The sequence below is a fragment of the Periplaneta americana genome, chromosome 15 (genome assembly GCF_040183065.1).
Source record: "Periplaneta americana isolate PAMFEO1 chromosome 15, P.americana_PAMFEO1_priV1, whole genome shotgun sequence".
NCBI lineage: Eukaryota > Metazoa > Arthropoda > Insecta > Blattodea > Blattidae > Periplaneta > Periplaneta americana.
This window is the reverse complement of record NC_091131.1, coordinates 39292767-39310114: the sequence shown is the minus strand read 5'-3', so window position 1 is coordinate 39310114 and position 17348 is coordinate 39292767. Positions and strand designations below refer to the sequence as shown.

The 17348-nt window shown below is 32.6% G+C and overlaps 1 protein-coding gene across 10 annotated transcripts in view; it reads right to left on the bottom strand.

Annotated features, from left to right (window-relative positions):
* The window catches only part of dati (datilografo), an 811390-nt gene that overhangs the window by 56971 nt on the left and 737071 nt on the right, over positions 1-17348 (bottom strand). For 8 of the 10 annotated variants that reach the window (XM_069846946.1, XM_069846937.1, XM_069846943.1 and 5 more), the window contains one exon: positions 17068-17230. In XM_069846946.1, coding sequence (XP_069703047.1) covers positions 17068-17230 — 163 coding nt within the window. The remainder of the gene's footprint in view (positions 1-17067; positions 17231-17348) is intronic. The other 2 variants (XM_069846942.1, XM_069846944.1) reach the window with 1 other exon arrangement.

Genomic DNA, 17348 nt, shown 5'->3' with positions numbered 1-17348 from the left:
ATACCAGGATGCAATAGAAACTCGCGTTTTAAGATTATCTGTCAGAAAAATTGTGAGCGATGTCGTAGGTATCTCGGTCAGCTCTCTCTTTATTTAAAACTTCCTTTCTTTCAATATTATTTCTTCTCGAAAAAGGACACTCTAACAATGAATTAACTACACCAGCATTATTTCTGGCATTTGTTTCTGTCTATATTTTCCCGAAATACGTAACAACATTGGCCCAGATTCACTACACGAAGTACAATAGTACAACACCCTCGCTTAAGTCATAAACTAAGACATAAGAGGAGAGAATAGTGTGGGTCTCTGCCTACCAAAGAGCTGGAATGTTTGTTATTTATGGCCTATTTAGGAAGACAAGTCACCCTATTCCCACCCCACTCTACCCTTGAGGCCGGCCCATGGTTGAGAGGAGTGAAATCTGACCAGGCCAGCCGAATTGTGCCTCAGCTACAACGTTTAAAGCGCAACGTCAAAAGCCCGCGAAGACAAACGAAAATCCAGAAGCAGACCCGGCACGAGCGATCCTGGCCTCATGAACAAATTTTACTGCAAAACAGATCTATATACATCACAAGCCAGACCCGGCACGAGCGATCCTGACCTCAGGAACAAATTTTACTGCAAAACAGGTCTATCTACATCACAAAGTTTTCAAATGCTTCTACAGCGATATATGCTTCAAATAACTAATACATTACATAAAAACAAAATTTGATTTCAGTTAAGCCAAGTGACTGAGGCCCGGCCTCACTTGCCTCAGTCAATCAGCCGCCACTGCTAAGAGCACTGATCGTGCAATTATTGTCTTTGACATTCTACATTTAAGAATCTCAAAACAACCCTTTTCCCTAAGACCATAAGATTGTGAATAACAGTATAATTTCATTCGAATTTCTCATTTTATAAGACTAATATTATCAAGGAAATGTTTTCCAGTTATAGTCACGATTTTCTACCTCAAAAATACAAAATGATTTACTGTTAGCAATTGAAGACTAAACAGTTATAGCTCTTATTGCTATTTTTGAAATAAGAATATCTTCTGAATGTGGAAACTTCTACCCCAGATTAGTAAACCATATTTACAATGCTTTCAAATAAGCTGTGCTAATATATTGATGTGGAACTTATCGATTTAAATTTCCCAATAAATAAACCACTCTTGATAATATAATTTCACGGCAACGTGGTTAAGTTTAGTGTGTTTTTTCCAAAGTTAGTGTGGGATCAAGAACAATTCCCAGCATCTTCACTCTAATAGAAGTATCATTCATTTCAATGAAAATGACAGAAATTCAGTTTTGTACTCATTTAGTAAAAAAACCTTTAGAAGGAGACCCTGATTTGACCATTGAAAAAAAAATTCTTATAATTATCCAATTCATTTAAGTCTTTCGATGTAATAAGTAAAGCTCTATTGTCTGCATACAAAATAGAATGAACAGTTATATTAATCGGTGAATCACTGACGGAAACTAAAACGGGTCCCAAAACTGAACCCTGAGGTACATCCGCAAGGAAACGAGATCACAGAAAAATTCGTTGTTTTTAATTCGCGCTACACTTTTACGATAATTATTCTATATATTATTAAAAAAAATTCGTTATCCAATAGTGCGACACAAGTTAATGTAAGAAATAATAATAATAATAATAATAATAATAATAATAATAGCTGGCATAAATTAATAAGAAAGCAGAAAATTAATATTTAATGAGTAAAAATGTTTTACAAGATCTGCATATGCATATTTTAATTTTCTCATTAATGAATTCGCATTTGATCCAAATGGGTGGCAACTTGGTGAACATTGATTAAGTTGGCAAACGTGTTTTGTGAATTACACAATATGTAAGCATGTTTTCAGCCAGAATACTCCCGTACCTTGTGCAGTGCAGCATTTAAGGGCGCAATATATCATAATCTGACTGTAATAACGTTTCTTTTTAGTTAACATATTATATTCTTCCTTTAAATAACAACGATTTAGATATTTTTGTCTCATTCATTCTAATTCTCAGTATATTAATTTAATTAACTTCTTTATCCATAGTTAGAAAATCTGGTTTCTAGCACTTTTAAAATCTTCTTTCTCAGTACAGAACGAGCTAGGTGTGCTGACACTTAAGTAGTTATACAAGTTGCCGGCAGAGGGTTCTTGTATGTAGGCACGTGACCTGATCGCGTGATGTCCTCCGGCTTCGTCTTCCTTTTCTTAAGAGGGAGAGAGATAAAAAAAACCGTGACACATTTATGACGGAATCCATATAATTACAGCTGTCATGTTTTCGGCACATGGACAACGATGGCCGGTGATAAATAGAAACAGATTAAGGAATTAAACTTAATAGAGATGTAAACCTGCACTTTACACGAAAAGGCCCATTACGCATTTCCCGGCAATGTAAATAACATATATTATGCGACTGTGGCATCATTTAAATTTCTAGGAGGTCGTGGTAAGTGTAGACAATAATGGTAAAGATTAAGGACTGGCATTGCGGCCTGCAAGCGTGTTTTGTTTTGTTTTTGCTTCTCTTTTTCCTGCAGTCACAAAACATAGCTGTATTGTTGAATTGATTAGATGCAAAACAGTTCACTTACCCAATTTAGGCATAAACAATTCAAAATTACGGGAGGTAAAGAAATGCTTTCTTATTTTGAGAGATGATTACTAGTAGCTTACTATTCGGATATCTTGTGTTCGACCTTCCTCCACTACATTTTATATTCTGATAAAGATCTTTTCGTTTACATGTTACAGAGAAATGCCATAGCTTCTTTGAAAGGTCATCAAACATACAATACGTTGAATTTTCAAGTTCTGTAAGCTATAATATTTTTAGAGAGTAATAAGAAAATGTAAATTTAATACAAATTGTCGTAAGGGGTTAGGTACAGCTTACAGTAGTAAAATTTTTGGAAATATTCAAATTCTTTCCTCCATTACTGTATCTTGTATAATAATGAAAATTGGTATGTGTAAAACACTGTCCTTCTGCTATATGAAAAAAAATATTTTTACGATTTCAAAATTAAAAATGGTGGCAGTTCACTGTGCAATGCTGAAGCTTTTCCCTCATAACTCATAAACTTGTTAACTTTTTCATGTTATCTCTCTTTTATTTTATTGCTGAAACTCATGTTTACAACTCATGTTGTGTCTTTCAACTACATTCCTTAATAAATAATATATTTTTTTATTTTGTGTTAGAAAAAATACTGCTATTTGACCATTTTAAAAGGATTTATTTTTTATCAAACAATCTATCAAAGGTACACAGGTGATCTTGCATCATATTGTAGATATGACATGCATAAATACACACAAAAGATTTCATCACAGAATGTTGGACAGTTTTTGAGTTATGTGGGAAACGCTTCATCACTGCACAGTAAACTGAATTTAAAAAAATATAAATAATTTTTTTTAAATAGTAAAAACATTTTTTCCATATAGCAGAAAGACAGTCTTTTATATATACTAATTTTCATTATTGTACAAAATACAGTAATGGAGGAAAAAAATGTTGAATATTTCCCAAATTTTACTGCTGTAAGCTGTACCTAACCTCTTAAATAAAATACAGAGAGTATATTTAACTGAATATAATACGGAGTACAGTATTCCTGACAAATTTAGACCTGAGCGAGTTAAATTTTAAGATATTTCAATATTATAACAAACAGCTTTATTCTAAACTATGTTTTTAGTTTTACCTACTCCTTCTGTCACATATTGCACTTTTCTGGTATATTTCAGGAAAACAAACCACTGATAAGTTATTCCTCACTTTATTATTATTATTATTATAATTATTATTATTATTATTATTATTAAAATGAGCGGAATTCTGAATTATCGAAGATTACAACTATGCCATCTAACGGATTGATCGCAAGTTACTATGTTGAAGTTACGCAATGCTTCATACTGAGGACTTAATAAACATTTAATTTTTGAACATAATTAAGTTTCATCTGCAACTTTTCATGTACTTGTACCTCTTTCTTCTGGTTTTACGGAAGTCATGGAAGCCTTAAGAAGCGCCATGGTGATACTCTTCAAATTGTACATGGGCGAAAGGTCATGAGACTATTATCTCGGTACCAGATCATACAATAAATGAATAAGAAGGAGAATGACGCAACAGAACTTGAAACTGGCGACATTTCATGAACAATTGAATATCATCCGACGCTAACCAGATTTTTTTTCATAACAATATTATTGCGAGTCAAGAAGAAAAACAGAAGTAAATATTTTACGGAAAGACGGAAAAATTGTGAACTCCAATGTGCGCGGCGTTAGTAAAAGGAAAATATTAGCCCTAAACACAGTATCGTAATTCGAAAATTTTGATTTGTAAAGATACTCTATTTCATAGTAAAATACTGCTGTAAACATATTTTAATAAATATTTACCAAACCTTTCGATAATTTAATATTTCTATTATTCGAATTTCATACCTCCAACCAGTAAAATAGTGTTGGAAAATAATTTATGAAAGTAATATGTGATTTTCGATATACTACAATATTTTACTGGGTGTATGATATGAAGAAAGAATTGTAGGCTATATAAACTTTTTGAGGTGGTGAAAGTACATTGAGAAATCGCTTGTATGGAAGTGACAATGGAAATTTCAAGTTATCTTAACCGATGACTATTGATTGGTTTAGATATCGATGCCAATAAATCCGTACTATTATTTTTCTCGCGATGTATGGCATTCAACTCATTCTAACATATCTGATGATACTACTATCCCTTTTTTAATAAGTAAATGAGCACAAACGCTACTTAGGTGTAAATTTTTCTGACGTTTTGTATATTCGATTCCCTAACCGTTTCAAATGTAAATCATTATACCTTTTAGGTGTGTTTCCAAATTATATGTAATACGCTTTGTCAAATCTGGCAACCTTTTCATAAGTATATATATACTTACTTACTGGCTTTTAAGGAACCCGGAGTTTCATTGCCGCCCTCACATAAGCCCGCCATTGGTCCCTATCCTGAGCAAGATTTATCCAGTCTCTTCCATCATATCCCACCTCCCTCAAATCCATTTTAATATTATCTTCCCACCTACGTCTCGGCCTCCCCAAAGGTCTTTTTTCTTCCGGCCTCCCAACTAACACTCTATATGCATTTCTGGATTCGCCCATACGTGCTACATGTCCTGCCCATCTCAAACGTCTGGATTTTATGTTCCTAATTATGTCAGGTGAAGAATACAATGCGTGCAGCTCTGCGTTGTGTTTCTCCATTCTCCTGTTACTTCATCCCTCTTAGCCCCAAATATTTTCCTAAGAATCTTATTCTCAAACACCCTTAATCTCTGTTCCTCTCTCAAAGTGAGTGTCCAAGTTTCACAACCATACAGAACAACCGGTAATATAACTGTTTTATAAATTCTAACTTTCAGATTTTTTGACAGAAGACTAGATGACATAAGCTCCTCAACCGAATAATAGGTAACACGCATTTCCCATATTTATTCTGCGTTTAATTTCCTCCCGAGTGTCATTTATATTTGTTACTGTTGCTCCAAGATATTTGAATTTTTCCACCTCTTCGAAAGATAAATCATATATATCGAAAGATATTGTTTAAATAGACGGAACTGATGTAAATTTTTGAAGTCAGCAGCAAGGAGCTTGTTTACATAGATTATAGTTGCCTAATAATAATAATAATAATAATAATAATAATAATAATAATAATAATAATAATAATAATAATAATCTAAATTTGGTAATTCAAGTATAAGTAGGCCTATAATATTGTCAATATTTTTTTTCAAATTCCTTATTACCTTTATTATTATTATTATTATTATTATTATTATTATTATTATTATTATTATTATTATTATTATCACCATCATTGTTATTATATTAAGTTTATGAACAACAGCTTGAACTTGGGAAATTGAGTACAGGCCTATAACGCTAACATAAAAAAAATGTGACAATTATAGTGTCTGCTATAAAATTTAGCCTGAGTACATTAGAAACAACTTAGTAAGTTGTATCCAAACCGGTAAAATTGTCACGTATTTTGTCCCTCGTGCAAAGTATTTTATAATTTTCTATTACGAAATGATCTTAAGAATTTTTAACAATTTCCTTTCTAATTATCCTTGATTCTAAACCGTTTAAACGTCAGTACCTTACAATATGTTCTTAAGTAAGACTAAGAAAAGTTTAAAGAGTGATCACAATTCGTTATGAAACAACAGAAGTTTCATAATACAAGCCTGACGAAGTTCCGTTGCTGACCTCTCGCATAAAATTTAGGCCTACACATGTTAACAAACAATACTGAACACACCACACTTTGAATTCAATGATTTTATCAATAAGTTATGTTTTGTTTCTGTTGCAAAAATAATTCATATGAGAAAGAAAAAAGGCCTAAGTACAATATGAAATTTTAGTCGGAAGTATATTATATACCTATAAGTACAGATAAGTTTAGTCTTGTACAGGATTTTAATTGTGCTAAATTTTAAAACAAAAATTCTTGCTATCAAAACTTCAAATTATAAAATGGCAGAATTAACGTAACAACCACGCAAAAACGTAATCATGAATAGCACCAGGGTTCGCCCTACAGAAACTGTAAGTAAATAAATAAATAAATTTAGCTTCCCTTATGAAAAGGTTGCCAGATTTGACAAAGCGTGTTAAATATAATTTGGAAACACACCTAAAAGGTAAAATGATATACATTTGAAACCATTAGGGAATCCAATATACAAAATGTCTGAAAAATGTACACCTAAATAGCGTTTGTGCTCATTTACAGTTAAGAAAGAGGGAAAAAATATCATCAGATATACCGCGAGAAAAATAATAATACGGATTTATTGGGATTGATATCTAAACCAATTAACAACCATCGGTTAAGATAACTTGAAATTTCCATTATCACTACCATACAAATGATTTCTCAATATCTGAACCGATCCTTTGAGGGCTATTTCCTTCACAATGCTGTGTGTTAGCCCCAGGTTTTTACATTTGTTGGCAAAGAAGGAGGGTATGGTACCTCGTGCTCCCACCATCAGACCTATTACAACAATGTGGGACAGGCTATATTTATCTTTATAGAACGGGATTGTTGGTTCATAGATCCGTTTCTTTTCACTGTCCACCTCATGCGGTTGATCTGCATGTGTCTCAAATCTGATGGTGGGATCGAGAATGTATGCCGAGTTGTTCTTAATGGCAATGATATCAATTCGCCGAACACTTCCTTGTGTGGCTAGTCCCTGCACTTCTTGATGGACTGTAAACCCTACTTCCTTCAGTGCCTCGGCCAGCATAGAATGGGCAGCATGGTGACGGATGTTGCGAAGGGCCTCACTGTAGGGGCAGAAACCAAGGATATGGGGAAGAGTTTCCATCTCGCTGAGACAGCGCCTACAGCGGGTACCATCCCGACTTCTACCCGGTACAGCTCGGACCAGAGCGACATAGCCTACCATTTTAAGGGCGTCTATCCATTCCGAGAGGGTTAGACCTTTGTGATTTCTTATCCAGCTGTTTGTATTCAATTCTCATACTTTAAAATTAGCAGGCATTATGATACTTCAGAAATAAGCCTTCAATTTCAATACTCTATATTTAACTGTTCTAATTTGATATTTTGTTAATAAACTTAGTAATAGTGAATATTTAAACTTGTGATTATTTCGAAAGCCAGAGATCAGATTCTAAATAAGGAATCCCTCCTATCCATACGCAAGTACAGTATATAAATCATGCCAGAGAGTTGAAAGTACAATGGAGTGTCTAATCCGCTTGTGTTGTCTTGATAAATTTGTTGCCATACCTAAAGGACACAACAAAATATTTTGGTTTTCAGAAGTGGAATTACTCGCGATTTTCTCAAAGATGAACTATCCGCCCTTCTCGTGGGATGGGGCACGACAAATTTTAGGCCTACAATATCACAAATACACTGTGTGTTTCACTCTTTGTTTCATTTCATCCTAACATTAAATAAATGTTGCTAGGATACGAAATCTACGTAATGTTGTAATGAAAAGAGGTCATTCTTAAGAAAAGCAGCGAAATTATTATGAAATCTACGTTATCTCTTGAAAATTTTGTGATAATGAACTCTTACAGACTTTGTCAGGATAATCACTTCATAACAATAGCTGAGAATTTTAGAACGCTTCACTTGCTATCAAAATAATTATTAAATGCTAAAGAATTTTCAGCTAAAATTTTAACAATGCTTAGAAACCATGATCAATAACTTTAGTTTGAATGTTTGTCCACTGTCTATGTACTGTTCTGTTTTGTCTCAAAGGCGGTCAGGTGTTGTTATGATCTCACATCACAGGAGTGAAAACATGTGCTTTTATAGGACCGAAAAAAAGAAAAATAAATACATGCGAAACAGATTTCGATAGTGAGATAAAGCCTCCAAAGAGAAGAAATTTCAGTTTCAAAGAGGTTTATTATGTAATGTTTCTTTTTCCCAAGTTTTATAATGTATAGGCCGAAATCTATATAGGATACTTTTGGAAAGGACTGACCAGTACAAATTTATCTTAATTTATTACATTCATATTTTATATTAGTTTATAATCCAGGTATATTTATGTAGCCTACTATTGGCGACACTGACTGTTATCTTCGCCATCTATTCAAGGAAGTAATAATTAAAGAAACCACACTTACACGAACAAATTATCGATCACTATCGATTAGTAAGGGTGTAAGAACTACTACGATGATGTCTGGAATTTTATTTGTCCGTAATATTTGTGAAAATTGTTTCATAGGCTATATTGCAGAGTTACGGATGGTTGTTTGTGGTCCAATTATAGGCCTACAAATTTGAAAGTGTAACAAAAACAGAAGAATTATCGGCGACATCTTAACATTAGGAATTTGCCGTAGAGGTATTCCATAATGAGTTTGGGGAAATTCTAAACAAAATAATTCATTTTAGACAAATTTCAAGTTGTAGTTGGATGTGAAAGAACTACTCGTATACTCAGTGGCGTACACAGAATTTTGTCAAGGGGAGGGATTATTAAAATTGTTTACAATTTACACTATAGATAATTTAAATTTTGTGTATCATCATCATCATCATCATCATCATCATCATCAATAAAATTTCACGCTAACGCTTCGCTTTACAGGTCGACCTAAAGATCTTCTGCCTCTTGATGGGGATCTTATTTTACAGAGGTTAAATAAAATTTGACACGCCCTGTATAAAGTTACAAGGAAAATGAAATAGCATCTTGTAGAGAGGCACTGTCAACGTGTCTACATGTTTCATGTCTGATACAATGTACGAATTTAAATCACACTGTTTACGAGATGTACACATTAAAAGTTGTCAGATAATTTTAATTTACGTCTATCTGACCTCGAATATTCTCATAGCAGAGGCTGTACAGAGCCCTCGAGGCGATTGATCCTACATTTACCTGGAAATTATTTTCTTATCAGCATACGCTGCTAACATCTGCTTATTTACAGGTTTACACCTACTATTGCTATATAAATAACTACTACAACCACGCACTGCTTCTATAGCTACAGCTCGTGCCTGTATTTTGCAAGACCATAATCCATATCCCGCCAGAGGAATTGTCATCGTGCGCTTATCTTTAGAAAAACAAATGGTATAATTGTTTTTTAGATTTGATCAAACATAGATAATGAATAGTGCGTTGGCTGTTGTCTAGGTAACGGATTTGAAACAACGATTCGTTTATGTTTATTTCAGTTGTAGTTTTTACTGTTCATAGCTAGAAATGTGCGGTACAAAAGCACACTAAAAAAAAATACACATTGTTCACACAAGATTTGCACAGATCTTGCACTACATAGATAAATATATGGATGACGAATGATGCCTTCAAATTGACTATCCTAACGTCATATTCTAAACCATATATCTAATAGAACGCTGTCGATAAGAAGACCTAAAAAATGATTTGCGACCATAATAGGACTTGGATTATTCACTTCGTTTTGTCTTGGACGAGAACAGAAGTTCGAATCTCAAAAGATGCTTTCAGTTTTGTGGTGGAGAAAGCATCTTTGTGATAGTTGTTCATTTTTCCTTATTTCCAACATTTTATAGTCCCATCAATGCTGAATAACATTTAAAATGAAGAAGTTTAATTAACTAAACAATTGAAATACTATTTCAATATTGTATTGCTCCGAAATGAAACATGTCACGAGTGTATTTTGCAAATAACCTTTTACTTTATGCAAAAAAATCAATGCATGATAACACTTAATTTGAATGATGCCTGAGAAAAATTGAAGTACGAAATTAACATAAATTTAATCGGTAGTAGTTGACGGTAGACATCGTTATTATTCTGACGAACGATATTCTCATACTGTTGAACTATTAATCCTGTTAGAGTCACATGATGGCAACAGCGCATTTATTATGCTATACCGTTTCAACTTTTCTCACATGATCATGCGAACAAAAAAACTCAATCTAACAAAAGAGATTACAAAGTTCTGTTGTCATATAACGGGATAAAGCAGAATGGCCAGAATGAAAACTTTACACTTAACATATGCTGATGCATTTCCAAAGCTTTTATGTTGTTTTTGGTGTAATTGATATAGATCTTGTACAACAATTTAAGGTACTTGTGAGACTGTGTAGAATGTAGAGCAACATTGCATTGCTTTAAAAATGAAGAAATTGAAGCTGTTTATATAGTGTATTTCAAAGTTCACTATTACATAACAGTAAATGTTTGCCTCTTGTAAGTCTGTTTATGTGTGCGTGTGTTTGTGTTTGCATGTGTACCATATATATGTGTGTTTACATATATCCGTGTATCAATTTTTACATCTGTTGGTTTTTTTATGTGTATGGATATCTTTCAATCTTGTGTGTTTCACAAGATCTGTAGCCCCTATACTTTTATGTATTTGTGTGTGTTTCATATCTATCTATTCATTTGTGCGTGTTTATATCTACATACAGACGTGGACAAATTATTAACAAAATTCTTACAATTTTGCATATTTCTATCATTACAGTAGATAGAAATATGAAAAAATATCAACTGTACTCTAAATTGAAGAGTCAAATTTTGTAAAAATATATAATAAAAATCTTCAATTTTGCTAATAATTCGTAAATATGCAAAATGTCAACTATAGTCCAAATTGAGGAGTCTAATTTTGTAAAAATATGTAATAAAAATCTTCAGTTTTGCTAATAATTTGTAAATATGCAAAATGTCAACTATAGTCCAAATTGAAGAGTCAAATTTTGTAAAAATATGTAATAAAAATCTTCACTTTTGCTAATAATTTGTAAATATGCAAAATGTCAACTGTAGTCCAAATTGAAAAGTCAAATTTTGTAAAAATATATAATAAAAATCTTCAATTTTGCTAATAATTTGTAAATATGCAAAATGTCAACTGTAGTCCAAATTGAGGAGTCTAATTTTGTAAAAATATGTAATAAAAATCTTCAGTTTTGCTAATAATTTGTAAATATTCAAAAATATCAATTGTAGTCTAAATTGAAGAGTCAAATTTTGTAAAAAAATATATAAGTCTTCAATTTTTCTAACAATTTGGAAATACGCAAAGATGTCAACTGTAGTCTAAATTGAAGAATCATATTTTGTAAATATATAACAAAACTCTTCAATTTTGCTAATAATTTGTCCACGTCTGTATTTGTGTCTTTTGTACATCAATTTCTATACATTTTACATCTATGTCTCTGTGTGTTATGTATCTATACCTTTCTCCCTTTTTGTGTGTTAGGCCTATCATATAGGTATGAATCTTTATGTAGGCCTATTTTGTATACTTGTGTTTTATACCTATTTGTGTGCGTTTGTATCTGTATGAAGACCTCCCCGGAAAAGGATGTAACAGCGGATTAATGAAATATGTGACTTGGTAGAAAATGTAATTTTGAAGCATTCATTTAGCCTATAACAATAAATGACTGCATCCCATAGCTGAATAAACTTACATCCTTGATTAATCAAATGATTCTGCTAGAAAATATGTCCTTGAATTTTTTTTTAAGTTTATTTATACATCTTTTAACATCTAACGTCATATCGCGTGTTTAAGATCTGTGGATATACCATTGTTGAGTTCCTGTTTCTGTTGTGTTTTGTAGATAGCTTGTGTTGGTGTATCTGATTTTAGATTTTTATTAATGTTTATGATATTAGTGACTGAGGAGGTGATGAATCATGGTATGTAAATTTATAATCCGGCATTTGCGTTTGTGACTGAGGGAAACCATGAAAAAAAAAAACCCGTCAGATTGGCCGGCCACGGGGACCCCTGAAATTATTTTCCTTTCTCCTGAAACATGTATTATAGATTTGTTGGTTACACCCTTATTCCTGAGAGGTTATTATTTATGTTTTTTCGTGAATATGTTTTATACAGATGGATTTTATGTAGGCCTATTTTGTATGTTAAGCTTATATATAGGTATATTTATGTGTTGCATATCTACGCATTTCTTTCTTTTTGTATGCATGTCTTGTATGCATGAATTTCTATGTATTCTGTGTGCTTTTATCTATGTATTTCTATGTAGGCCTACTTTGTTTCATCTGTACAGTATCTCTATCTGTGCGCGTCTATTATCTATGTATATATATATATATATATATATATATATATATATATATATATATATATATATATATTTGTATGCTTTATATCTATACGTTTGTCTTTTTGTATATAATGTATTTGATGTTTACGAATACAATTTATAGGCCTACTAGTGGCTTGTGCAGCAAATGCTGCTGCAAACTAAGTTCGTTAGACGTTCAAATAAAAATTTTTCAGATTTATTTTCAATGAAGAATACTTGTCTTTTTGATAGTTATTTGCTTCCATAATAATGGAACATACTCCCTCTGAATGGATTTTTTAGGCCAAATACTTTTTCTTCAACCTATCCAACTTCAGTTTTTGAGTTTCAACGCGAAAACGCAAGTATCAATGTCAGGACGATAGCAGTAGCTATTTCAGGTCATTGTGGACTGTAGGCAAAAGTTTAAAAAAATGTCGGGTTTGCTAAGCTTTCGAACAATAGCACTTTCGTATAGCTGCTGCATGTAGAACTTGAAATGTAGAACGTAAAATCATTTTATCCTGCTAAGAGATTTTGCTGAAATGATCTGGAGACTACAAAATTTTCTAGGCCTCTTATTTCATCAGTAAGTAATACCTTTTTATCTTTCCTTAGGAACTGTAATTTTTGCGCTCTCTCGAGCCAGTACTGAAGACAATGACACATATCAATATCTACACTACACCGTCATTAAGTGTATGAAAAAGACCCAACCCCACTGGGTTAATGCAAGTATAAAAATATTTGATTTTTAATAACAATATTATTATCTTACTTAAGTTTTGTAGTTATATATAGCAGTCACTCAGTAAATTATAGAAATGAAGATCTAAATTAAGATATTCTCTACATTTACTTACATAACCTCAAAACGTTTCACTTTCATGTCATCAATATAGCATCAATATTATGTACAATTAATGAAAAATATACGCATCATGATATTAACTATAATAATATTTAATTTCTAATGGTAATAATGTCATCAAACCACCTCAAGTTTGGTAGATTTCAATATCCAATACACAGCTGTACTCAGAAAATTATACACTGCAGAATCAGTTTTTAATAACAAATTGAATTGAGCTCTAAATATGTCGGCAATCCTGCAGGTCATGGCCTTCGTGTAATAGCCTATTGTTTATTGTAGTGTGTGTTTTGTTCTGAAATTCAATCAAGTCGGCCGTGATTCAGTAAAATTAATTCTCAAAACTGACAACAGATGGGTTTTGGAAAATAGGAAAATTATGTTTAAAAATTGACATTTCACTGAAAACTACTACTTTTCCGAAAAAACTTTGGATGACAGGCATGAAAATGAGGGGCCACTCATTAAAATCCGTTCAGCCGTTTTCCCGTAATTTCCATTACCAGTTCAAATTATATATATAGATATTGTTTTTGTCTTATAGGCCTAAGCTACCTATCTAATACATTTCTGTGTCTATTTCTACACGTTATTGTTTATGTAATGTATTTCTAAGTATTACTACGTGATTGTGTGCTGCATATGCATGTATTTTGTATGTAGTTTTGTGTGTGCTTTTATGGATAAATAGGCCTACATACATTTCTATGAGATTTTAGTGTTTGTGTGTATTTAATTTATGAATTCTAAGACTTTTGCTTATGTTTCTGCGTGTTTTATTATGTGAGTGTGTCTCTACGCACTTGTATATATCGTTGTTATTCCTGCAATAACTCGTATGTGACATATGTATCGATTTTCAGACTTTTGCGGCATTAAATAAGTTAAATAGTGATACAGCAAATAATAAAATCTCCTATATGTAATTATATATTATCTTTGTTTCGAAAATGTAAGAATTCACAATCTCCTATGTACGGCTGCCATAGGATGACTAAATGTGTTTATCCTTCTTCTTGAAAGATATTATATTTTTCACATAGGAGTTATTGCAGGAACAACGACGATATGTTTATGTATTTAGGCATGCATGTAGTATAGGTAGTCTTTTTATTGAATCATGAAGGTAAGAATCTTTATGTTTCTGTACAAACCATTCGTCTAATTTTTTAAGAGAAGATGAGTGAATAAGCTATTTCAAAACGTCGGATTCTTCTCTCATTACGATGCCATGGAAATGCATACAGACGTGAAGTTCACCTCTGTTACACCGTAAAGTCCTGTACAGGAATACAAATTCCTTAGTACAACCTGAGCAACTGTAGTTGATACATTCACTTAAATCACACATCATCTATGACCCAACATTTATCACACCAATGTTAAGCACATACTTCTAGCTTAGCACATGTGTATTACTTGAGTCTTGCAGATCTCTCCCTCTTGTGTTGATACATCACCACTACAGCACATTATTAGGTAGTTGTAACTTACCGGAGCTGTCACGCTCAGCGGTAACGCGGTCTGTGTTGGCTGTACCATAGTTCGAAAACTCGACTGCGACAGTGGGTATCTTGACTGAGGTTTGTTGTGGTTTTCCTCAGTCCACCCAACCGCGCGCCGGGACATTATCTTCAGTTCCACCACCAAATCTCTCTTGTTTCAGCGTCACGGCCTTCTATCAAATAACTTAAATTTGTATATGAAAACTGTTCAGAAATCCAGTAAGTAAATTAATAAATTATCTATAAAATTCAATTAACCTTGGCTTAAATATTACCATAAAATACTGAAATATATTTTTATAATTTAACTTTCTATTATCTGAAAAACTTGCATAGTTTCAAGCAACTTACTGCTCTTTTATTACTGAAATAATCTTGCTTAAGTTTAAAATATATAACTGTAGTTGATTATTGAATGCATAAAAAATTTACAGAACTAGATTTTTCTTGTATCTTAGAACATGTACCAGTACTATGTATTAATACAAGAAAATGAAAGTTTACTTTCAATAATTTATGCTTATAAATACCATTGAATATCTTCATATCTAACTTATTTTAAGGTTAGTAGTTGATACGTCTATCACCATACCCGTATAATATACCCATATGTGACATTGTGTTAGTGGTCATTTCATTGCTTCCAGTTCATTTTTTCACTGGCCAACCCGATCATACTCTTATGGCATCATAAAATGTAGGTAAGTGGTCATCTTCACGCACCGACTTCTTTGTGCAAAGAAAAAAAGATCAATGTTATTAAATCATTTGCATTAGCATGAAACATTTCCAACAAGATGCAACTCTTTTCAAAGCCAGTGCAGAATTTAAAGACGGTTACTAATCTCAAGACCTTCTGAATGGCTTTGAAAAATGTCGTATCATGGCGATACAAATGGTTAATGAATCGTTAAAAATTAACATTATATTCTACCTTAAATATGCAAATAACTTTATAGTTTGTTTTGTTTCAGTAAATATAATTAATAATTATTGCTTACTAATACTATACACAAGCAATATATTGGGTGTTCACTAAAATTCTGTACAAATTTACATAAACTTTCTAAATATGTTCAGAGTTTCAATGCACACCCTGTATGCTTTGAAAAATGTCGTATCATGGTGATGCAAAGGGTTAATGAATCGTTAAAAATTAGCATTATATTCTAAATTAAGTATGTAAATAACTTTATAGTTTCTTTTGTTTCAGTAAATATAATTAATAATTATTGCTTACTAATACTGTACACATGCAATATACTGGGTGTTCACTAAAATTCTGTACAAATTTACATAAACTTTCTAAACATGTTCAGAGTTCCAATGCACACCCTGTATTAATTCATTTTTCATCAGTGTTTATCTCACACTAAGATATTGTACTTTTATTTCTAGAGTACCCATATTGACACAAAGGGCTAATGAGTCATTCAGTAACAGCAACATGTAACTTAAAGAAGTGCTGTTTTTGTATAATAATTAATAACTATGTCTTAATTTTATAGACATACATTTTATACAGGGGTTTCGCAAAACTTTCGTACAAACTTTAATGATCATGTACACATGCAATATATTGGGTGTTCACCAAAATTCTGTACAAATTTACATAAACTTTCTAAATATGTTCAGAGTTCCAATGCACACCCTATATTAATTCATTTTTCATCAGTGTTTATCTCACAACTTTTATTTCTAGAGTACCCATATTGGCGCAAAGGGGTAATGAGTCATTCAGTAACAGCAATATGTAAGGTAAAGACGTGCTGTTTTGGTATAATAATTAATAACTATGTCTTATTTTTATAGACATGCATTTTATACAGGGGCTTCACAGAAATTCCGTACAAACTTTAATGATTATTTTAAGCCTGTGCGCCCCGTACCTTTATCATATGCCTTAGTACTTTCTATAGTATTTTATTATACTATTCATATGCGCATTAAGTTAGGTGTATCCTAAAATATAGGGGATTTGAGCTGTGTATTTGCAGAGTATCTTTCTGAGGTTAGCAAATGTTGGGAACTTACTTGCCACTCCGGAGGCGTTGGGGTCCTTGTGGGTATGTTTCATGTGCTCCATGAGGGCCTCACCGCCGAGGAACAGTTTGTGGCAGATGGGGCAGGACGTGGCGTTGGGGCCTCCGATTAAGGCAGCGTGTTGCTGCAACACAGGGACACGGAGCTGTAGCTCCTGTGAGAGAACACACGAAGATGGCCGAACTCTTATGGGTCGACTCGACACAGCAAAGCACTACACAACACGACATCAAACAAAAAAATCCACACTTCAACTTGATTCTGTATACAGT